Here is a 15,891-nt window from a genome sequence, read left to right as displayed (position 1 = left end):
CGAGTTTCCAACACTAATATTGCAGTAATATATGTCAAAATATATACTAGATAATGTAGAAAATAAGAGACACAATATACGTGAAAAAACCACCAATAATGGAGTAAAAGTCCATAGGCAAGAGAGATATATGTATATATTTCAAAGAGACAATACAACCACATCAATATGTGTTTTTCAAAATAAATCATTCTCAAGAATGAATGCACAAGAAAACTATAAGAAAAGAAATCATTGTATGTTCTCTTTTCTTTCTCTTGTTTTTTTACTTTCTCTCTCTACACTTGCACCCACACGGCAGCACAAAGCCACAGCCGTGCTCTTCTTCCTCTTTCCATCTCGACGGAAGAGCCTCAGAGAGAGAGAGAGAGAGAGACGAGGGGTTAGGGCATCGTCGCTGCCCACTCCCCCTTTTGGGTCGGGTCCTCTCTTGAGGCTGGACCCGACCCAACACCATCGACTGCTGCTACCGGTGAAAGAAAAGAGACAGTTTAGTTGTTTCTTACATTGTTTTTGTTCTTCCATTTTTAGTTTCTAGTTCTTTCTTCTCTCGGTTTCTCTTTATTTGAAGTACCATTTTGGCAGTGTACATACGAATTTTCCTGTTCCACCAACCGCCCTCCAAGAAACGATTTCTTGCTTTCTTCATTCTTGCTTCTGATGTGTGCTATTTGGTTATCGGTACCCTGTTTTTCTTTTCTTTAGGGCTTACGTGGTTTGAATCGTTCGCAAACACGCATGAGTTTTTTGCCTTTCTCTTTCCTTCTCCTCGGTGAAGAAGTGAAGTTGATTCGCACCTTCCCCCTTGGTAAAGTAATCTTGAAGCACACCATGAACAATTGCATATCAAAATTGCAAAATCAGGAGATGGGACATCTTAATTTTGGTCTCTATAGATTTTTGAACTTTTCGTTTTGAATTGCTTCAACGCATATGCAACTAGAACTTCTGTTTATCTACTGAAATTATTTAGGGCCTGGATTAGCTTCGTTGATAGAAAAGTTGTTCTTTGACGACTTCATTTAGTAACCCTTAGGCGTACCAGGCCAAGGTCCTTAAAAATTATGTCAATTGTGGTTGTAGATTCAATTTTAATGATGTCCGAAGTAGTCATGAAGGCACGTTCAATGGTAGCGGAATACATAAGGTTTATAGTCAGGAAGGATGATCTGATTGACGGTGTTTATTTGTGACTAGCAGGGGAAGTTCTTCCTAGTTCTCCACTGATGGAGGAGCCAATCCAGGGATCATCATCTACTGTTCATCAACAGCCTCAAAGAAACGTCCTTCAATGCCAATCTCACCGAGACGCCCGCCGTCAATGTCATTCGGAAGCTGCTCTTCCGTCGCCTCCCGGTGGGTGTTAAGGACGGCCGCTCCTTCATTGCTTCCAGTGGCCGAGCCAGCGTGGGGCTGGCGTGGGTGCCTGCCCACACCAGCCCATGATAGTTCCATGTGAAATGGAGCCTCACGACCGTGTTACGCCCATGTTGACGCTGGGTTGCCCATGCCAGAAATGGATTGGGTCCCAGCAGCGATGAGCGAACCAGCTCCACCAAAAATTCAAAACAATCGGCCCACCCTTTATGCCCAAATTCACTCAAACTCAGAAAGGAAGGCCAAAGGGGAGAAGTGCTGAAGCCACGAAACGGCGAAGGGCAAGGCCGCAAGGGCGGCAGCAGCCAGCAGCAGGCAGGGCGGCGGGCACCATGTGTTTCTTCTTCTTTCTTCTTCTTCTTGAATGATTGAATCGTTTGTTCTTCAAATGTGCTGGGTTTTTTTCATTTTCCCCCTTTTTTCAAGTATCAACGCTTTTGCCTCATGCCTCTTGGTCTGATTTTTGTACTGAAGAACAGAAGAAGCTCTTGGAATCTGATTTTTGTGCTAGCCTGGAATCTGATTTTTGTGCTTTTTCCTCTTTTTCTTGAATAGTTTCTTCTTGGGTTTTCATTTTCCCTCCCCCCCCCCCCTTTTTTTAACGTTTTTGCCTCATGCTCTTGGCTCTTGGTCCGATTTTTGTGCTAAAAAACAGAAGAAGAGCCTGGAATCTGGATCTCTTCTCCCTTGTGCGGTCGATGCCGTGGAGGTTACTTTGTCTCTTCCTCCTGGGTACGTTTATCTTCTTCCTCGTTTTTTTTTTTTTTGGTTTATTGCTTTTGTCTTTTTTATGGCTTCCAAATGAGTTCATATTCTGGTGGATGGAGGAGTTTGGCTTCTGTAATCTGTTTGTTCATGGTTGAATCTTGTGGTGTTTGAGGTCTTCGGGCTGCATCTTCATGTTATTGTTATATAACTTATATTCCGTCACGCTCTTGAAAAATATTGGCCATTCTTTTCATTTTCCCTTCATGTTGGAAAATTTTGACCCACGTCGGGGTCTTTTTCCAAAAAATTGATCCTCGTGAGTCTCCTTTTTCCTGCTGATTTTCTGGTTGAAAGCTTTGTAAAATCTTTTGTTCTATGTCTAACACATAGGTGCTCCATTCTATCTTGTCAAAAACTCTTTTGAAGTTTCACTTTGGTAAAAATACTGCAATTTTAGCTTTTTCTTATAGAATGTGAGATTCATGAGCTACCAGAATCTGCAATTATGTAGCATGCTTGTTAGAGGATAATTTTGGGGTAAGCCTTAAGCACAATACAAACAGTTTCATATGCATCTCCATTTCAAACAGTTTGGTATGATTTATATATATTTTAGTTTGAAATTTTTTTCACATGACCTACTGTCCCATAGCAAAAAATTTTTAGCTCCCCCACTGGTTGCTTCTTTTCATTGCCTTCACTAACAAGGTGACCTCATACTTCAGGACACCGTGGAAGTATACATAGTTCCTCGCCATCTTCAACGGGCGCCATCGAAGTATACATAGTTTCTTCCATTTCAGGTGGGCTGAGAGTCGAGTTATGTACTGGGTACCTAATCTTCGACCCAAAGCTGAAAAATTTAATATGCCAATATTGTTAATGACAAAAATAGTTGTGCTTATTAAAAAAATTTAAGGCAAAAAAATGAAAAAAATGTATTTTTTATTTAAAAAAATGTACGCTTTTTCTTTCTACGTACGTGTGCCACGTGCACACGGACCTTTTTTCTCATAATTGTTGTTGATTTGGTGAGGTTGATTCAGCTGTTGCCGTTATTTACAGAATGGTAGGCTCACAGTTGTTACTGCACATGTTGGCGAATCTGCAAATATGAAAGAGAGGGACAGAAAAGGAGATGGAAAGCAGGCTTTGTTGCAGAAGAACGTCTCCAAATAGGACGCAGAAGAAGAATGGCTATTCCACACGCTTTGGTCATCCCTTTCTGTGCGCAAGGCCACGTAGCACCTCTCATGGAGTTCTCTCATCACCTAGCCGATCATGGTGTTCTGGTTACCTTCGTTTGCACTGAGTACACACACAGACAAGTAATGGCAGCACTGCCTGAAAACTTTAGTAGCGACTACGCCGGAAGAATAGCGACTACGCCGGAAGAATCCGGCTGGTAACCATAACTGACGGCTTATCTACAGATGACGACCGCAAAGATGCCAGCAAGCTCTTGTCTAGCTCAATGAACGCCATTCCGAGTTTCGTGGAGGAGCTCGTGCTGAAGATCGATGAGAAGGATGAAGAGAAGATTACGTTTGTAATTGCCGATGGAGCAATGGGTTTTCTGTTTGATGTTGCCGAGAAGCTCAACCTTCCGAGAGCTGCCGTCTGGACTGCCTCAACCTGGACACTGGCCACCCTCCTCAACATTTCAATGGTTATTGAAGATGGAGTCATCGATGAAAATGGTAAATGGTTACTATCCTTGAGCAAATGATTTGGATGTTTCGGCATGTTTATGTTTTTTTTTTTTTTACAATGGCAGAGTTAAAAAAAAATTATGAGGGGTCGAATTTTTTAAAATTTTAATTTTTTTAAATTTTATATCAGATAAATTATTTTATTTAAAAAAATAGACATAAATTTTTGAAAACAAAAATTTTGTGGTGTGGAGGGGGGTGGCAAGGCCATTGAGCCCCCTCGTGGCTCTGTCTCTGCCCTTTTAGTGTTTGTTATTAGGGTGAATTATGTGCTATGCAATTTTACAAATTTTTTAAGTGGTGTAAGATAAGTAATTCATCCTCATCCAATTCCTAGTCTTTCATAAGGTACATGGTTTTTCTGTTGTCGTGGTGGTGTTTTTCTACAAATTGTTGAACAATCGGAGAATTTAAAACGAAACTCTGCCTACCTGCCCCTTTTTCTACCATTATGCCAACCCCCTTAGAGGTCTGTCATTACACCAACCCCTTTAACCTTTGTGCAAACACTATTTGATAACTTTTTTTAAGTTGTTTTCAGGTTTAATATGTTTGGACATGAACTTCATGGTCTCAAATAAGAAATTGGTCATGAAAAAATATAGGCTAACATTTGATAAGAAATCGGTTCGGATTTTGGATATGAAATGACATTGATCATATTTTGATTTGAAGTTAAATCAATATCCAACCGAATGTTGGATTTAGACCAGATTTAGTTCTAAATAAATAGTTTACATCCAATGTATATATATTTTGAAAGTCAGTTCTTAAAAGTAATGCAGTTCAGATCCAGTTTAAGAATTTGATTCAGGTATCAAATTAAAATCAAAGTTCAGCTTGTCAATCCAGATTCAGTTCCAGATATGGTATAGACTTTTTTTCATTCATGTTTGAGTTTGAATTCCAATTCAAATATATGAACTTCCGAAGTAGTGGATATGATTAAGAATATGCTAATCAATTCGAATCTAGTCCATTGGGTAAAATGCTGACAATCAGATTGATTAACTTTCTAGGAATTACTGATTAGTGCGATTTCATTTACATGGTCATAAAATAATCGGCAATTAAGGTTTAAATAGTATTTTGTTCGTCCAAATTTTTAGATTCATGTGTAAACTTCTTTTTTTGTTGGTTCAGACCTGAAATTGGTTGTGCACGCCCATGTGCATGAAATTTTGTGCACATGGGTGTGGAGTGACGAAAACACCCTCAATGAAGTAAAAAAAAAAAAAAAAAAGCTTTTAAGGAAGACAAAAAAGAAATTAAGAAAAAGTTAAAAGTTTAATATATATGTGATACCCCAACCTGCCTTGTTCTTTCCTTTGATGTATATTTGAGTGGGAACACCTCTGTGCACGCAACTCACTAGGCATGTGACTTTTCTTGTCATCATGTTAATATATGCACGTGAACGCATATGAAGTTGATGAAAGCTGTAATACTCTATTAAGCAAAAAAAGAAGAAGTCTTTTAGAATGAAAAAGGGGATTATGAAAAATTTAAAAGTTTAAAATATATATTTCTCTATAAAAAAATTGACAAATATGCCAACCCCTTTTTTCTTTCCTTTGGTATATATTGGTGCATACACACTGACACCCATGTCCATGCAACTAGATCTCATGAAGGAAAGGGGGCCTTAGCTCCCACTCAAAAAAAAAAAAAGATTAATTTACATGTAAATTTAAAAAAAAATTTACTTGTCTTATATTAAATTTTGAAAAATGATATGTTGGCTCATGTCAAAATTTAAAAACTTTAATTGGATCATCTCGTAAAAAATTTGTAACTCGCTTCTGATGACCAGGCAATCAGGCATGCGACTCTTCTTGTATGTCACATGTTAATATATAGATGTGAAAACATGCAGAAGCTGATCAACGCTGTATGGCAAAACAACCAATTATTCATGGCTCATGTGCCCTTTCAATAGAATATATATACGAAGCAATGGACACTGTATGCAATCCTGCTCAAAAAATGTTTTCTTGGCGTGTCAAAGTGACTGTATGAATGGGAAAAAAAGGCAGAATTATTCATACCATGCTCTCAAGGATTTTCTTGCTTTGGAGCCTAGGTGGTGTTATGGTACATTCTTTAACTCTTCTATCTTTTGCGGTTCAAATGAGTAACACACCAAAGTGTGACAACAACCATGAGATTCAAACTTCGGATTTATTGAGTATGAACCATCTTACTCTCCAATTGTGTTATGCCCCTTGAGGTAGAACTGCGAGCATGTGATGTTGGAAGTTAACCTTCACAAGGAGAAGATTTTATTTTTAATTATTTCAAAAATATTGACAAATTTATGTACATGATTCATGCATCTCTAGCTAGTATTTTAGACGGAACATAATTTTTAAGTGAATGAAAAACCATTTCGAGGTGAGACCAAGTTTGGGTATTCTGCATTTTAATTAAGCTATCTCATGGGGTTAATTTCTGGTAAAATGTTATGATCAAACTGCATGCTGGTTAGAATTGATGAACTAAAACAATATATATATATATATATATATAATATATATATATATATATATATTATGGCCTGCGCCTTAAAGAAAAACTCAAAAATTCAAAAATTTTAGAAGCATAATTTCACCCCTAAGTAGAATCATGGTTTGGAAATTTTTATTTAAGTTCGAACCAATAATTCTAAAATCAAAATTCTATATTTGATTTTAATAAAAAGGATAATTTTATTTCTAAAATTCCATAATTGCAACTTTATCAAAGGCCCCTGAGGATATTTTTGACTAGTGAACAGGTTTTCAAACATGTGACAAGATGGTTCAGCTTTTTGAGGTACCTGCCTTCCGGTCAGCTCACCTGTTATGGTTGCCCTTTGAAGACACCAAAGTCAAAGAGATTTTCTTCAAGTCTGGCGAGTCCATGAAAGGCGTAAGTCACATACTCTGCAACACATTTGAGGAGCTCGAGTCGCCATTTCTTGATCCCATCAACAATGCAGTTCCAATCGGTCCTCTCTTCCAGCCAACAAAGCCAAGCACCAACCATCTTCAATCTGGACTGAGGATTTGAGTTCCTCAGTCATCTACGTCTCACTGGGAAGCACCACGGTGCTTAGCCAGCACCAACTTGGCGAACTCGCCATCGGCGTTGAGCTCACCGGCCGGCCATTCCTCTGGGTCTCTAGACCTGACATCATGGGCAGTTTCGGTGGTGCCGTGTATCCGGAAGGGTTCATGGACTGAGTTGCAAAGCGTTCACTTATTGTTCGATGGGCTCCACAAAAGGAAGTACTCGCTCATCCCTCGGTTGCCTGTTTCTTGACTCACTGTGGCTGGAACTCGACCATGGAAGCAGTGAGCAATGGAGTCCCCATGTTGTGTTGGCCTTACTTTGGCGACCAGTTTCTTAACCAGACCGCCATAGTTGAGGTGTGGAAGGTGGGCTTGGAGTTGGAGAAGGAGGATGACGGGACTGTTGGAAAAGAAGAAATCAGGGAGAAGCTGGAGTTGGTGATAAACGATGAAGGAATAAGAGAGAGGTTGACCCACTTGGAAGAGAAGGGAAAGAAGGCTACCATGAAGGGCGGTGCTTCTGCTAGGAATTTCGAAGGGTTTGTAGACATGATGAAAAAGGGAAAAATGAGCAGTTTAGGGTAGCGAGTTGATTACTTTCATTATCAAAAGAGAAATAACTTCTTATGATTTCTTAATACATTTTCTGTTTCAAAAGGACCTTTGCCACCAAGTTTTTACATGTCCAGTCGATGGCTATATGTAAGAGGTCATGTTTAAAACCCAGCCCGTGGGTTTAACCGAGTCATTTGTGGATATGATCCTAAGTGTGCATATTACATGTGCATATGTACTTACAAATGATACCAAAACCACATGCTATATCTAAATTTCAGTGCAGTCATATATATATATATATATATATATATATATATATATATATGTCAAATTTTCAGTGTTGTATATATGTAATAAATGCCTCCACCTTTGGGTTTGATTCACTATCGGGTACACTAGTTAAACAATATCAATCCACACGCCACGGTGCAGACAAGCTGTGACAGGTTAATAATAATAGCATAATGTCCAGATCATGTTTGAAAAAAATAATTCCTATTTTTTAAAAACAGGTACTTTGGTTCTAGAATTCCACCGACTCCAGTGGAATCAAACGCCCCCAACAAGAATTCAGTTGAATACTCGTTTCTATCCATTTTTCTCTTAAAAAGTTATTCGCGTTACTGATCTTAGAAGTCTATTCACGCGAAGTAATGCATATTTTCTTCGAATTTATTTCAAAAAGATTGTTTTAGGAAACCTGGCCATTAGGTTTACCAATTTTTATCAAAGGCAAGGCTAGAATCGATTTGTTTACTTGATTTGTCTCATTTTTTTTTACTTGTTAACTCGTTTAACTAGTTTTTTTAATTATTTTAACTGTGGCCAATCATCTAACATAAAATATAAAGAAAGATATGTACATATTCTTCATCCAAATATTCCTTAAACAAAACTTAAGGACAGAAAATTTCTCATAGACAACATATTTATGTAATCAAGAGAGCAAAGTTTAAATAAAGCTTGTTTTTATAACTCGAATTGGACTCATTTAACATTTCAAACACAAACTCGACTAAAAAAAAATTAAACTTGAGCTCGACGGTTTGTAGTTAAAGTCTAGGCCTGGGCAACGGGCCGGGCCGGCCCGATTGGGCCCGAGCTTGGGCCGGGAATTTTTCGGCCCGGGCCGGGCCCGGGCCCGATAGGTCGGCCGGCGGCAGCCCGGCCCGGCCCAACCCGTTTACATTAAAAATATATATTTTTTAATTTTTTTTATTTTAAAAATATATATTTAGTATTATAAATATATTTTATATTTTAAAAAATTATTTTATAATTAAGAAAATGATTTTTTAAATTCAAATGGGCAGGGACGGGCTCACGTCGGGCTCCTTTTACATCGACTACTGATACTGGTGAAAGAAAAGAGACAGTTTAGTTGTTTCTTACATTGTTTTTGTTCTTGGTTTCTCTTTATTTGAAGTACCATTTTGGCGGTGTACATGCGATTTTTCCTGTTCCACCGACAGACCTCCGAGAAACGATTTCTTGCTTTCTTCATTCTCGCTTCTGATGTGTGCTATTTGGTTATCGGTACCCTGTTTTTTTTTTCGTTAGGGCTTACGTGGTTTGAATCGTTCGCAAACACGCATGAGTTTTTTGCCCTTTCTCTTTTCTTCTCCTCGGTGAAGAAGTGAAGTTGATTAGCACCTTCCCCCTTGGTGAAGTAATCTTGAAGCACACCATGAACAATTGCATATCAAAATTGCAAAATCAGGAGATGGGCACATCTTAATTTTGGTCTCTATAGATTTTTGAACTTTTCGTTTTGAATTGCTTCAACGCATATGCAACTAGAACTTCTGTTTATCTACTGAAATTATTTAGGGCCTGGATTAGCTTCGTTGATAGAAAAGTTGTTCTTTGAGGACTTCATTTAGTAACCCTTAGGCGTATCAGGCCAAGGTCCTTAAAAATTATGTCAATTGTGGTTGTAGATTCAATTTTAATGATGTCCGAAGTTGTCCGGAAGGCACGTTCAATGGTAGCGGAATAAATGAGGTTTATAGTCAGGAAGGATGATCTGATCTGACAGTGTTTATTTGTGACTGGCAGGGGAAGTTCTTCCTAGTTCTCCACTGATGGAGGAGCAAATCCAGGGATCATCATCTACTGTTCATCAGCAACCTCAAAATGATCTTCAGGAAGAAACGTCCTTCAATGCCAATCTCACCGAGACGCCCGCCGTCAATGTCGTTCGGAAGCTGCTCTTTCGTCGCCTCCTGGTGGGTGTTAAGGACGGCCGCTTCTTCGTTGGCTCCTTCCATTGCCTTGACAAACAAGGTAACCTCATACTTCAGGACACCGTAGAATATCGAAGTATACATCGTTCCTCGCCATCTCCCATGGAACAACGTTGCCTCGGGCTAGTTTTCTCATGTCGTACTTCTTGTCATGTTGATTTATCACTGGATGAGCAGCTTTCCATGTTCTCTCTGAGCAACAACCAGAGCTCTAGAGATGAACCGTGAAAAGCTCATTGCCACTTTTGTTCTTTGTTTACAAACATTGTTTCTTTTTGTTAGAATGAAATTGAAATAGTACTTATGATCATTTTGCCCTCTAGGAGTCTGCATTGTTGGAAAACATAAAGCAATAACAAAAAAAAAGCTTAGGAGATTAAGGTGGAGCATATTTTCTTTACCTACGGAAGGCCATCGGCCTTAAAATTAACAAAGTATGCCAATATCTTATATAGGCATTACATCTGAAATAACTCCTTATGTTAAGGAGCTGTTACAAGATATTCATTATCAACAAAACCGTTCCTTGATTTGTGGTGTAACTGTTTTCATAATCCATCGTCTTGATTTTTGCCATGATCCTTTCCAAACGATTCTTATTATGATGCTGGCATCCTTATCATATGTGTGTGTCGTTAACCATCATTCTTTTCATCTTCCCTCAAATTGGATGCCTTTCACAAAGTCTAAATTTGCCATGGAGATTTTATGGAGGCAGATCATGCTCTGGCAGCAATTCAGAAATCTCAAGCTTGATTCTTGAAGATTTTGTTCACAGGATCGAGTCCTCGCTTTGGTGAAGAAGGCAGCAATCTCTTTGGTCATCTGCAAGTCATTTTTGGGCGTTGATCTTCTTCTTCAAGCATCATGCTCTGATACCATGTTGGAAAACATAAAGCAATAACAAAAAAAAGCTTAGGGGATTAACGTGGAGCATATTTTCTTTACCCACGGAAGGCCATCGGCCTTAAAATTAACAAAGTATGCCAATATCTTATAGGCATTACAGCTGAAATAACTCCTTATTTTAAGGAGCTGTTACAAGATATTCATTATCAACAAAACCGTTTCTTGATTTTTGCTGTAACTGTTTCCATAATCCATCGTCTTGATTTTTGCCATGATCCTTTCCAAACGATCCTTACTATGATGTTGGCATCCTTATCATGTGTGTGCCGTTAACCATCATTCTTTTCAGGCATATGATTATCAAGGTGAAGTTGATTTGTGCATATTGACGGTGGCCATAGAATTATGCACCCTTTTGGCTCTGGAAGTTGCCAGACATGAGTGCCTCCACTGGATTAATGTTTGTGAATGTAGCTGATTGTTCTTCAAAATGGAGAGTTCGATGGTGGCATGTTCTTGACATTCTGCTTCCTCTGTTAGAACTCGTTCCAGGTTGAATCATGTAACCAAGATAATTCTTGTGAATCCATGGTGCTGTCTGATGCACTGATAAATGCCATGGCATCTATCAAATGCTCAGGATGAAGCACAACTTGGCTGTTTGTACTTGATCTGCAACGCAAACAAGTTGGGAAGACCTCAGACCAGCATCATGCTGTCGCAGCTAGTTCAACTGTGGACTTGTTACTCATTTTTCACTGACAGATCTTACGATACCATTCTCGGTGTTTCAAGTTTTTCAAGTGAGTTTCTTTTGCAAATTATGATGGAGCCATGAAGCAGATGATTAGACAGGCAAGGCAAAGGTGAATACTGCTGAAAATCAAGGGGATTTTCATTTTTTATTGGCAGAATAATGTGCAGATTATTGCACAAACAAATAGGATGCTGTCTATATTATCTTCTAAGTCACTAGACAATATATCGTAGCCTCTCCCAACCTTAGGTCCTCCCAACGAAGACTATTCCAATCTCTTTCCTGGATTGACAATTGAGGCGGCATTAAATTCAGGGGATTTGGGAGTTTTATAAGCAAACATCTGAATTTTGTTCTTCTCACCAACTTTTCTAGAATTCAATGTTCAATTATAGCCTTTAGTCCCAAAGGGTCGATATGGAAGTAGGATTCCTTTCTACTGCGCATTGGGGAAGCCACGTAGAAATCATTATTTGTTGCTTCTTCCAGCTTTCGCATGAAATGAGAAAGCCTGCACTAGCACTCAGGATCAAAGTTTTCATGACAACGAAAGTTCCTCAGGAAGCAAAAACCTCCTTGCTGTTGGTTCCTTAGGCATACTTGCTTCTCCTCTGCTGGTCCAGCTTGAGCTACACCTTTTGTAGAGGCCTTGTAAAAGGTATAGGGAATGTGTTCACCATATAATTGTCATGGTTGGTTCTTAAAAGGGTATGCCTGCAAACTGGAAGCACAAATACGCGCTACTTGTGGAATCTTGTGATTTATCATATGCATCTTCAAGGATTGGCAAGACGCATTAATTTCTCAACAGTGTGTTTTTAAAGCTATTTCATTATGACCTCCTCCCAATGTAGTGATTTAAACACTTCCTGGATTGCGGAGATCAGTTGAATCTGTTTTGTGATGTAAGCTTCTGCTGAGGCATCGTTTGTCGATGGTCTTTTAAGAAAAATCTTCCTTATCCAATAGGTATGTCTTTAATTTCCACCTTCACTTAAAAACATGCTCTTTCTGGAAGAAAACTGAAATTGTTGACAACTCAAAAGTTGCAGAATTCATGGCTGTATAGATGTTGTTGGATGGTCGTGCTGTATCTATGGTGATTGAACAGACCTGAGGTTTTGTTATTTGGGGCTTGTTTGAAGAACAGATGTGTGCAGCCGAACGACATCCCACTCGATCAATGTTCTTCAATTTAACGTGATATGAACACGGTTTTTCTGGTTGGGTATCCAACTGACAGACCAGAACTCCTGCACTTGGACGTTGCTGGGGTAACCAAGCATGCCCTTAAATATTCCACAAGTATATATGGATGAGGTATTATACTTTCAGCTGTATACAACATATATTTTATATGCATGTAGTACCGACTGCTGATAAAAATGTGGCAGAAACAGATGCATGGAGGATTAAAATTGTAAGATGGGACTTCATATATTTCTTCAAAGGAAATAGTAGGACTAGAATGGCGCGTAATGTCACTCAGCCACAACGGATCCTCACACTTTGGCCCCAAGAGAAGGATTTTTCTTTTCTTTCGTTCTTTCCTTGGCTTGTTGATTCATTGGTTTCTTCCATGTGCATTCAATTATTTTCTTTTTCTTTCCATATGTTGACCTCGAAACTAGGTACCAATTTGAAAGTTACACTAAATTCCTGCTATTTGGTTGTACATAACCTTTTCCTTTACCCGACTACAGAAGTCCTAGGCAGTCCTCTAACTGTGCAGGCCGACTATTAATGACAGTTGTTTTAATTTCTAAGGACATATCACTGAGTTTGAGATTCGCTTACTCCTGAAAACATTCTTTCTCCAGTTGAAGAAAAATGAATGTGATACAGGCGTAAGGCGATACAAGCTAATATGTAATTGGATGAATGGAGCCGATACCAATATTTACGAAAGTGTATGACAGAAAGCAAAGTGCAATTTTGAGGGTTTTTTTTTTCACGTTTGGTATATGTACAAAAGCAGTTAGCGGCAATAGCTGGTAGAGGTTTTCACTGGCATAGATGCCAACTCTTTATGCCAGCAAAAGTAGTCCTGGACCTTTAGGGCAGGAAAAAAGGGAGTGAGTGTTCTCCCCATCGAACCCTTTTGAGAATGTTATGATTAAAATACAAAAGTGGTAGGGATGTAAATGGATCAAATGTATTTAAACATTGATCTAATTTTGAAACTATTTAGCTTGATCTACTAAACAAACATAGATTCAAATTTTGGTATGCAGTTTATGAACAAATGGGTGTCAGAGACTGATATTTGCCTGCGAGATGATAAAACTCGATCAAATTACATATAAATGTGGATCTTATGTTAGTCGGGACCTAAATTGGATATTAACAATAAGTATGAGCCTGTGGCAGAGCTTGAATACAGTTACTTGAATTCTGATTAAATTGAATTTACCAAAGGTTGAATTTAACTTGAGATAAAGTCTTCTATATACCTCTTGGCAGTGTTTTAACTCAAACTCAAATATTGAAATTCCGGAATATGGACAGCGAACTTCTCAAGGAGCTACCAACTATGCCAAATTGTGTCTCCACAAGCAAATATGCAAGCGAAGAACATGATTTAAAAACATTATTTCTAAAATCAACTTGAAGAAACCATCAAGTTGTACCATTCATATGATAAAATCACTACAAAATGCACTGGGGCTTGGGCAGGTTTGCCACTGATGGAGGATTAAAGAAAAGAGATTTGCTTCAACACAACATTAATCTCAAAATCTATATCACCCCTTTTTTTTCCACACCCTAAGCATCCCAACCAGGAACTTTTATTTCTAGAATGAAATCCTCACTAAACTTTTATTCTCAAATAAAAGAAAAAAGGATTTTTACCTTCTTTTATCATTAATAGTTAGCTTTGACATTGAATTGACATCACTTACAAAGGATTTGTGAACCGATCAAAAAATGATGCTATCCATCATCATGGTAGATGAATGGATGCATGGAGATGGCACAGTTTAGAGTTTACCAAACCATACAGACTCTCTTCACTTCCCAAAAAGAAAAGGCGATTTGCATTCATAATTTCTTCCCGCTTCAAGTTTTTTTCACCTACCCAACACCTTACTTTTAACAAGATATCATATAACAATATGTAACATGAATCAGTGATTGCTTCAATTGAGTTTTTGAAAACATATGGTTAAGGGCACGAGCACCAAATATGAATTTACCAGTATTTGAAATTCAGAATTAAAAGTTACACATGCCTCAAGTAGTGTAGCATAGCTGGTTGGGTTGTGTAGCTTGCTGTTGATGCGTCCTTAGTTCAATTCTCGTGGGTGCTAATCTTTTGGACTGAAAACAGTGACACACTCAACACTTGAGTTGAAGAGTGCACCATAGAACCACCTAAGTCATGAAACAGCTTTGGACCCCAAGGAAAAGATGAAAGAATGGGAGGGGTGGAGTTTCGGCCTCTCATTTTAGTGGTGGGGTCCGTCCGCTCACCCAAAAAATTAACATTTAAAGTTATAAAAAACAAGAAAAATGTTCAGAATTGCCTATTAAAGTTGTAGATGAAGAGGTCTATCTCAAGGACAAGCCATAGGTGAGAAGATGAATGGTGTTCACATTCAAATCCCTCTGACATCTCTTCACGGCCTCAAGCTATAGATATGCTGTCACGAAGTCAAATTACTCCAATAAGACAGGGAAAATACAGTCACGCATTGCTGAGGTAGTTGGAGCGAACATTTGCATAAGGAGACTAAGAAATTGGAATAGATGTGCAAAGAGGGGTACGTAGTTGGAGCTAACCGAGCACTCTCCTCAACTGTTTGAGATGGCTAAAAAAGAGAAGGATTTCACCTTTAAGAAAAGATACAAAAGCCACCATTATAAATGTGGGCCTTGTAAACTCTACCTACCTCATTTGCAATTTGATTACAAATTTATGCCATAAATATTTTCCACCTTTACATACACAACTTTCCATTCTTGTTTTGTTCTGCTATAGACAAAACTCATCAAACACCAACCACCACTAAACTTCCAGATACTTCTCCTCATATCAGACAACCTTCTCAATTTTCTTTCCCAAAGAGTAGAGTAAAAGGCAATGATGACTTCCCTACTTCCGACTGTTTTTTTTTGTGTATTTTCATCGCGACCCTCACTTTGCCTCTTCTTTAGGATAAATGCCATCGCAGAATAAGTTCATGAAGTTTGCAGTTTGCACCATGGAGTACACTAGGAATTGGTGGATGAAGTTTGTAGTTTGCACCATTGAGGAGATTATATGCAGAGCACAATAATAATAAAATGTTTCTACACCTATTCATCCTCAATGGCCATTAAGAGGGATTAGAAAAAAAAGATCTAAGACAAATAGCGTTTATAATTGGCACCAATATAGTCTATAGCAGCTTCTTTTCAATAGAAAAGAAAAATATCATATGTGATCTCTTGTCATGTGACTTTTCTAGTCACATCTAGAAGTCATGCACAAGTAGATACAGTGGCAGTAATGGGGCCTGATCCATTTGCCTTTGTCTCTCTATCTGTCCTGGTGCAAGCAACAAACTTCTTCAATTTATGGTACATGGGAATATAAACTACATAATAAATTTATAAGAAAGAAACTGAAAAGAATTAGTGTCATATCT

General features: G+C 38.4%; 1 protein-coding gene across 8 annotated transcripts; it reads left to right on the top strand.

Annotated features, from left to right (window-relative positions):
- Positions 1–463: 463 nt before the first annotated feature.
- LOC116258569 (uncharacterized) lies at positions 464–12,914 on the top strand. 8 transcript variants are annotated; one of them, XR_007574037.1, is made up of 4 exons: positions 464–489; positions 9,467–9,694; positions 10,853–12,229; positions 12,307–12,914. XR_007574037.1 is itself a non-coding variant. In XM_031635764.2 (3 exons), the coding sequence occupies exons 1-3, from the start codon at positions 8,854–8,856 to the stop codon at positions 10,501–10,503; spliced, it is 390 nt and encodes a 129-aa protein (XP_031491624.1). In that variant the 5' UTR covers positions 8,790–8,853; the 3' UTR covers positions 10,504–10,842. The 8 variants fall into 8 exon arrangements, 2 of the variants coding, with proteins under 2 accessions (XP_031491624.1, XP_031491623.1); XR_007574036.1 differs by lacking the exon at positions 464–489 and adding an exon at positions 1,045–1,147 and having other exon boundaries at positions 9,413–9,694; XR_004173744.2 differs by lacking the exon at positions 464–489 and adding an exon at positions 8,743–8,783.
- Positions 12,915–15,891: the final 2,977 nt, after the last annotated feature.

This window comes from Nymphaea colorata, chromosome 8, assembly GCF_008831285.2.
Source record: "Nymphaea colorata isolate Beijing-Zhang1983 chromosome 8, ASM883128v2, whole genome shotgun sequence".
NCBI classification, from domain to species: Eukaryota; Viridiplantae; Streptophyta; class Magnoliopsida; order Nymphaeales; family Nymphaeaceae; genus Nymphaea; species Nymphaea colorata.
The sequence above is the reverse complement of the archived record's forward strand: the minus strand, read 5'-3'. Positions and strand labels throughout refer to the sequence as shown.